This window comes from Pinus tabuliformis, chromosome 8 (assembly GCF_031772625.1).
Source record: "Pinus tabuliformis cultivar Carrire ecotype Pingquan chromosome 8, CPIR1, whole genome shotgun sequence".
In the NCBI taxonomy this organism is placed as follows: Eukaryota; Viridiplantae; Streptophyta; class Pinopsida; order Pinales; family Pinaceae; genus Pinus; species Pinus tabuliformis.
In genome coordinates, this window is record NC_142294.1 from 106,429,174 (window position 1) to 106,438,039 (window position 8,866).

General features: G+C 37.7%; 1 protein-coding gene across 1 annotated transcript; it reads left to right on the plus strand.

Moving 5' to 3' along the window:
• Positions 1 to 2,586: 2,586 nt before the first annotated feature.
• On the plus strand, positions 2,587 to 6,757 carry LOC149234349 (putative potassium transporter 17). Its single transcript, XM_089461153.1, is given in 9 exon segments — positions 2,587 to 2,888; positions 2,988 to 3,219; positions 4,323 to 4,559; positions 4,686 to 4,736; positions 4,895 to 5,155; positions 5,238 to 5,290; positions 5,384 to 5,753; positions 5,858 to 6,137; positions 6,139 to 6,757. Coding segments are annotated over 9 exon segments (2,334 nt in total). The 5' UTR covers positions 2,587 to 2,657.
• Positions 6,758 to 8,866: the final 2,109 nt, after the last annotated feature.

Consider the following 8,866-nt stretch of genomic DNA (forward strand, 5'->3'; position numbering starts at 1 on the left):
TCTATTTACACCATTCAAAAAATTTGATGGTGTTGGATCCATTTATACTCAAACTATATTAATACAAATTTCTTGAAATATTTTTGCCCAAATTCCAAACATATTTTTTTGGAATATTTTTGCCCAAATTCCAAACAAATTTTTTTGAATATTTTTGTCCAAATTCCAATCACTTTTGACTATCCAAACAATTTCTCCACCTAGATAGTCTAGACGAAATTTAAAACCCAACTGCATTGACATGAACTTACTCTGTTCCCTTGAAATTTTTGTTTGTGCTAAATCTATTTACACCATCCCAAACTTTGATGGTGCTAAATCTATACCAAACATGATTAATTATAAAGTTGTTAGAATCGAAGCGAAATTCCTAGTGGCTCGGTGCTCTGCGGCTCGAGGCTTTCTAGTGGCTCGGTGCTCTGCGGCTCGGTGCCTGCGGCTCTTCATAACTCTGCGGCTATTCCTTAACTCTGCGACTCTTCTCTCGCAAGTCTGCTGATTCCTCTACGGCTTTGGTTTTATATTTCTTCATCTCGGGCTCTTTACTTCAGAGATCTGCGGCTTGATTGGGACTTCGGTGGTTAGATCTGCGGCTCCCCATCACCAGAACGTAGATCTGCCAATTCCTCTGAGGCTCTTAGCGTAGGAGATTTGAAGCTAACGTAAGTCTGCGGCTCTTCGGTCGTTGATATTACAATTTAGTGAGATCTGCGGCTTGATTGGGACTTCGGTGGTTAGATCTGCGGCTATCACCAGAACGTAGATCTGCCAATTCCTCTGAGGCTCTTATTGTTACATTATCATACCAGAATGTAGATCGGCCTATTCCTCTGCAGCTCTTACTATTAGAGATTCCAGAAGTATTTCACAAGTCTCGGTGGGATTCCAGAAGTCTCGGTGGCTCAGATCTCCTATTTCCTCTTCCGCAGATCTCAGAAGTCTTGATAGTCTCAAATATTTCACGGCGAGGTTTTAGATCTGAGGCTAGATCTAGGCGGCTAATTTCTGCGGTCAGATCTAGATCTAATCTTATCTTCTGTCTTATTTATCTGCGGCTGCGTTCTACGAGCAAGTAAAATATGGCTCCGAGCTTCGCAAAAATAACTGGTGGCTCATCCGCCTCTGAAGGGCAATCTCCTGCCCATATCGTGAGTGAAGCCCCAGCTCCCACTATCCAAGTGGTCCAGGACTCACTCGATGAAGCTTTGAAGTTCTCCGAAAGTGCCCTAATTTGCCGGTTCAATGGTTTTTGGCCGCGGCTGATAGCACTCCACAATTGGATCTCGGAGGTATGGAAGCCTATCATTTCTGATGAAATTAATATCTACCCCTGTGCTAGAGGTTTCTTTATAGTAGATTTTGAAAATCCTGAAAGCAGACAATGTATTCTAGACTTCGGCCCTTGGTTTTGGGAAAAATCAGGCCTATTCATGAAGCCATGGAACCCATCATTCGATCCCTCTACAGCAATGATAACCTCAGCACCAGTTTGGGTGAGATTGCTAAGCTTACCCTTGCATCTCTGGAATCTCTCCTCGCTAAAAGCCATCGGAAATGCAATTGGGAAATTTTACTGCAGGTGCCCAGAAACAGAGGAATATGCCAGAACCACCTATGCACGCATCTGTGTGGAAATGGATTTCAGCGTCGGATTTCCAGCTGAAATAAACCTAACAAGTAAAGACTATGTGTGGAACCAGAAGCTTGATTATGAAAGTGTCCTCTTCAGGTGTCGATCGTGCTTTGAGATGGGGCATCTAGCCAAAAATTGCCCAAAAGCCTCGGAGAAAAATTTTGCTAGAAAAAACCACCACAGATCTACATGGTGGGAAGGAGCACAAAAAGAACACTACACTGTCATCAAAGAAGAAGAATATTCTAGAGAAAATGAGTCACAAGAAATCAAGGAAGAAGGAAGCAACTCTCAAAACAATCAAGGAGAAAGCCCGCCCCAACAAATCAACAGTTATGAGGATTTGAATACCGCAGAAAATAAATCTTCATTTAACAGCAAAGCAGATCTCCTAAACCAAACTTCTTCTCCGACTATTTTCAAAAGAACGAACACAATAGATCGCGAAGCTAAGACACCAATGTCCCAAGAACCAGAAGAGATGAAGGAGATGCAAGACAAAGGAAGTTGGAAGACCGTAGAGAAAAGAAAGAAAGCTACAACACCAATCTCGCCAAGAAAGACGAGGAGCCAGACAAGTAAAAATTAAGAAAATTGTAGGTCCGATAGACCAATTTGGTCTGAGTGGACGTTAACCGTCATCATCATCATCATCAATACAAAATTTCTTCAAATATTTTTGCCCAAATTCCAATCATACCACAGCAGTCCAAACAATTCCTTCACATGGGTAGTCTACGGAATTTAAAACCTAACTGCATTGACGTGAACTTACTCCGTTCCCTTGAGATCTCTCCAAATCACACCATATATGAACCATTTAGTCCATGGCCGCACAGTGACTTTTGAATGGAATTGTCTATAATTTGAATGTCCATTTCACTTTACGTTTTCTGCATCCGAGCAAGCTGTTGGTTTTGCATAATAGATAGTTACGTTTTGGGCACCACCTTTTGAACTCTGCATCCGACCAAGCTGTTGCTATTGCATAATAGTTAGTTAACTTATTGTCCAGCTCGTCTCAATGTCTCCACATTCAGAGATAGAGTTGGAAGAAGGGGGAAGTGGATGTGAGGATGAGCGGCTGGATTTATTTACGAACAGCAATGATGAAATCCTCGGTGAGATGCGAATCGCCAACAGAAATAGGAAAGAATGCAACGAAGAGAACGGTGCAGAAGGAAGATTTATGAATGTCAAAACATTTATGTCCAGTGGTCATATCTCAGGTGTTGCAGGCTCGATTGAAGTCCAGGTAAGCCATAACTACAACCCTCTGTGCATTAAATTTATGGTGTCTGCGATAACGAGGGAGGCAATATATGTATGTCTGAAACTGCCTGATTCCTTACAGGAAGGGGAGAGTGTGGGCATATGGAGAACGGTTGTTTTAGCTTATCAAACGCTGGGAGTGGTGTTTGGGGGTCTGGCCACTTCTCCACTGTACGTGTACCCGTCTATGAACTTGAAATCTCCAGATGAGGAAGATTATTTGGGTATTCTCAGCCTCATGTTTTGGACTCTTTCTATGATTGGGGTAGTCAAATATGTCTGTATAGCCCTCCGTGCAGATGACCGCGGTGAAGGTTTGCAGATCGATACCCACAAACCAATTAGTTGTATAGTCCAGAATGATATTTTCAAATGCTTTTTCTTTGCTACATTGTGTCTGTATTCCTCCATGCAATGAATGTGTAGTAACAAAAATGAGGGTACATGTATCTGTAATTTATTTATAATTGTATGTTTACTACTTTGCTTGTGTGTGAGTTCATTTTTATTGTTGATAGTGTTTAAATCAATTACTAACAGAGTCTTGTGATCATGGCTTTTAAATCTAGTTATTTCAAGAATTTTTATATTTTATTATTAGATGTTATGTTATTTGACTTTGTAAAAGTTTTTTTTTCACTTAATAAATCTTATGCCATCCGATTTTTTAGAAGGGTTTCCATCTTGTATCCTTTGAGATCTGATATTATTTGGCTTGGAATAATCAAGAGACAAGATTTAGTATCTTTGAGGGTTTCTTCAGGTTTCCCTGTACTCAAGTTAATTAGTTTGTCTTCGTGTTTGAGTTCAAGAATTTTAAAATTCCGAAAACGTTCATCCTTCAAAATTTAGGGAATTTTTATTTACCTCAAACTCTAACCAGTTTTCTGAAATCCTAGAAGATAGAACAGGAAGTTGAAGAAACTTCATCCTTCAAAACGTAGGGAATCTTTATTTACCTCAAACGCTAACCAGTTTTCTGAAGTCTTAGAAGATAGAATTTAAGGAGAAGGTTGAGATTGAAAATAATCAATAGGGAGTTAAGCATGTAAGACAGAAACCCAGTAGAAATTTGAAAATGCCAGAGCCAAATCAAATTAACCCCTCTCTCTCCATTTTTTTCAGTTTTTTCAGATTCAAAATGGTAGAGCCAAATCAAATTAACCACTCTTCCTCTCTCCAGTTTTTCATTTTTTTCAGATTCAAAATGATAGAGCCAAATCAAATTAACCCGTCGTCCTCTCTCCATTTTTTCAGATTTCAGATTGTGTGGTGATATGCAATAATTTATTCTGCAATTTGGGCTACTTTGGCATCTATTCTTGAAGCTTCAACCCCACTTCAATTAATCTTCTTGTCATGTATCTGTATTTTGTGGGTAATCCTTGTTGTATGACAATGTTTCTGTGCAAAGCAGGTGGAACATTTGCTGTATATTCATTGCTGTGCAGGCATGCCAATATTGGCCAACATTTTGGGAGGCATTTGGAATCGGACGCAAAACTTTCTCATTTTAGCAAAAGTAGTCACTCACCTTCAAATTTAGTGCAGTTTTTTGAAAGAAGCATGGTTGCAAGAAAGATTTTACTTTTTGTTGCAATGCTGGGCACATGTATGTTAATTGGAGATGGCATACTGACTCCTGCTATATCGGGTACGTTAAGCTGGACATGATGGCCTTGTGTCCTCTGATTATTTAAACGAGATCAAAAAATATTTATTCAATTTTCTGAGATTTCCGCCATGTTGTTTATTTTTACACTTGTTTTTTGGTCAGCAGTGCTTTCAGCGATGGATGGGTTAAGAAATGCTTATTCTTCTATTAGTCAAAGTAAGCTATACATATAAATATAAATATGATTCTCGCATTGCTTGTTTTTCAATGGAATTATTAAGATATGATTCTTATGTCTGTTTGATTTGCACTGGAATTGTTAAGATATGTTGGAACTGAGGAAAATGCTACTCCATGGGATTAAAATTGTGCAGCTGCAGTTGTAGCCTTATCAGCTGGAACTCTAATCATGTTGTTTCTTGTACAAAGATTTGGTACTTCACGAGTAAGCTTCCTCTTTTCTCCAATCATGCTGGCCTGGGTATTATCAACTCCATTGATAGGAGTTTACAACATCGTTATTCACTATCAAGGTGTTTTCAAGGCATTTTCCCCATACTACATTTTTCGATTCTTTTTAAAAAATGGGAAACAAGGCTGGTTGATGCTCAGTGGCGTTGTTTTATGCATAACAGGCATGTATTATGGCAATTCATGAAGCACTTAATCTTTCTTTTTGTTTGCTTCAAAATTTTGATGTATATATTGTGTATGCAGGTGCAGAAGCCATGTTTGCAGATCTTGGACATTTTAACAGGAGCTCTATTCAGGTTAAATGTTTGTTTTGGATTTCAGAATATATAACACATTGTGTTCACCTTTTCTTGTGGAATCCTTCTTATAACAGGTTATGTTCTTGACAGGTGGCCTTCTTATGCGCTGTTTATCCTTCCCTGATTATCACATACGCAGGACAAACAGCATATCTTATCAAGAATCCTAATAATCATACCGATGGATTTTACAAATTCATACCTAATGTTGTGTACTGGCCCATGTTTGTAGTTTCTACGCTTGCAGCTATTGTTGCAAGTCAAGCATTAATATCAGCTTCCTTTTCTGTGATCAAGCAATCTGTGGCTTTGGATTATTTTCCCCGTGTCAAACTGGTTCACACATCACAATATAAAGAAGGCCAAATTTACAGTCCTGAAATCAATTACATTCTCATGTTTCTTTGTCTGGCAGTAATTCTTGGCTTTCAGAGCGAAAATCAAATCGGGAATGCTTTTGGTATGAGTCATTTCTTTTATCTGTTTTATCTGTTTGGAGTGGGTAGAAAGAGTTATGAAAATAATAAACTTTCTCCCTTACTGCAGCTAATCCTTGTGCTGCAGGCGTTGTGGTGATCATGGTGATGCTAATTACAACAGTCTTATTGACACTGGTCATGATCATTGTTTGGAAGGCTCCTTTACTAGTTGCGCTCGTGTTCTTCTCTTGCTTTTCTATTATGGAAGGGATATATGTTTCTTTTGTGCTCATTAAAGTTCCACAGGGAGGTTGGCTTCCCTTTGCAGTATCTGTTATAATTTCTGTTATAATGTTTAGTTGGAATCTCGGCAGACAAAAAAAAAATGAGTATGAAATGACCAACAAGATGAGCTTGGGCAGTCTTGGTGCTCTTCTCTGACAAGGCAATTCAGCGGGTGCCAGGACTGTGTTTCTTCTATAGCAATACCATCCATGGTATCCCTCCTATTGTTGGTCATTATATAAAAAACGTACGCTCCTTGCATGAGATAATTGTATTAACAACCATAAGGTATCTCCCTGTTAAAACTGTATTGCCAGATGAAAGATTTCTTGTAAAAGGGCTGGGGTATAAAGGTGTTTACAGGTGTATTGCTCAGTATGGATACAACGATTCGTTGAATACTGAGGGTGATGAATTTATGAACCAAGTTACCGAGAGTCTGAACGTGTATATCAAGTTTAGAGCATGTGAGGAAGTAGATAAATCTATTGATGTCTCAGAGTTGGCTTCAGATGACTTCATGTCATCATTGCCAACTGTTCAAGAGAACATAAGAGACCTAGCAAATGCAAAAGAATCTGGGATAATTCATGTTCTAGGAAAAACAAGGTTCCAGATGAGAAAAAGCATTTGCTGGTTTGACAGGATTTTATTAGGAAGCATATATGAAGTCTTACACAGAAACTGCAGGTCTTCAATGGCAGTTTTGGAAATACCACCATCAAGTTCAGTTGAGATTGGCATGATTTATGAGATTTGAAAAAGGGAAACACACTTGTTTTAATGAATGCTGGATATCTGTTTAACTTTGGTTGCTTGTTTGCTTGAAGCGGCACCAAATGTCGGTTTAACTTTGATTGTTTGCTTGCTTGAAAGGGGCACCACCAAATGTGCCTCCCAGGGTGAATTTTATGGAACAATGCTGAAGGAACGCCATAAAATTAAGGTACTAGGTCGACTTCTTTCATTTATATGGCTATTCAAAGAGATTATATAATTATAACACAATAATGACTCCAGCATGTCGAGTTATCATCAGCGTCACGCTGACAAGAGTTGCCTCCACCCTTACCTCAAGCATTGCCGTGAGTATATTTTGTTTACTGGCTCCTGGTCATAGAGAACTGTACATGGAACTTTCTGAACATCAAAGTACCATGTAACTACCTATTACACAGTTGTAAATGTGTATTGGATATCTTCAGCCTTCCAGTAATATGTTCCATTTGGTATTGTAAAAAGGAATCCTCCACAAGAGCCTCTTAGTAGAGAGCCATCTCATGAACTTCATAGTTCATACTCATCTTAGGGCACATACAAATTTCGTGAAACACGTAGGTAGAGTGCACAAATTCTCTGGAACTTAGTCAATTTTCTTGGACAATATCCTTTACAAATTTGTTTAGAAGGGAAAAAATTCAAATTTAAAATCTGCACAGAATAACTTAATAGAATTCAAAATCAAATAGCCTCAAGGGATAGCTAGGTTGGTTCAACAATTTTCACTCAGGTGTAATTTCAAGGATGTGTTGAATCAGTTCGACAGAGTCCTGCAGGGTTACCAGAAGCTGACTGGCAGTTAATACAGCCCTTAATTTGAAAATTATGGGGAAAAGGGGAAAATCATCCGTCAGTAGTAAAGTACTAGCTTCCTCATTCTTACCTGTAGCTGTAAGTATCAAAGGGTGAGGAGAATTTTTTCATATTCTATATTCTATTTAAAATCTTTGACAATAGCTAGCTGACAGTTAATACTGCCCTCTACTTGAAAATTCTGGGAAATGGGGGAATCAGCGATTCAGGAGGCACTAGTAAGCTACTAGCTACCTCATTCTTAGCTGTAAGCATGAGAGGGAATTGTTTCATATGTTCTATATTATATTTTATGACGGAATTGTTTCATATATTCTATATTATATTTTGTCTTTGACAAAGAGTAAAAATCCCCTGTATTTGATTGCTAAAATTGAGTGGGGTTTTAATTAAGAAGAAAAAGATTAACAAAGAAAAATAAGTGCCAAAAGTAGCATTAAGGAAGACTAGGCATAATCCAAACAGAGGATTATTTTTTATATTGAAGAATCTACCATCTCTATGCAAAGCAAAATAAAGTTATTCTTGAACATGAACAAGCGAGGAAGTGAAATCAGTGAATTAACTGTATAATTTGCAACGAAGATCACCATGAAATCTGATGAGAAATTAAATATTCTACTAAATGACACTTGTACTGGATAACTAGGGCTTACTGAGAATGGTTCCCTGAACCCCGGTGAGAAATTGATTATAACTAAATAATAATCATAGAACAGCCTCCTGAACCTGAATGAGAAATTGATTAAGGTATACATATATATAGAGCAGTGAATCACAGAAACATTGTATCAGTGGTTCTTGAAAGTCAACAATGAGATTATTATGAACTAATATAGGGTTGGCGACGTTTGCTCATAACATATCGGCTTCACTTTTGCATGTTACAATATCAACAACCATTGCAAGTTAGCGACCTCATATTAAGAAACAAAATTACAATTTTGATTATAAATAACTTAGTAAACAAAGTTCACACATTGTAGTAGTTTGTAAGGGTAAATGAGATACCTGATTTAAGTATCTTATAAATTATATTAATTTTAGATAACTATAATTATTATACTTATATTAATAAATGTGATTAATATATATTAATCAGCTTATTTCCATTATATAACAAATTTTAATTTAACTTATAGCAATCTCTTTCAACCTCAATTGAATAAAACAGATAAAATTGACATCAAAATTAAGCCTAAATCATAATATGTAACGCTAGATGCCACGAAGTAGAGTGTGAAAGAAATGGGACAGCAAACTGCTTTGATTCCCC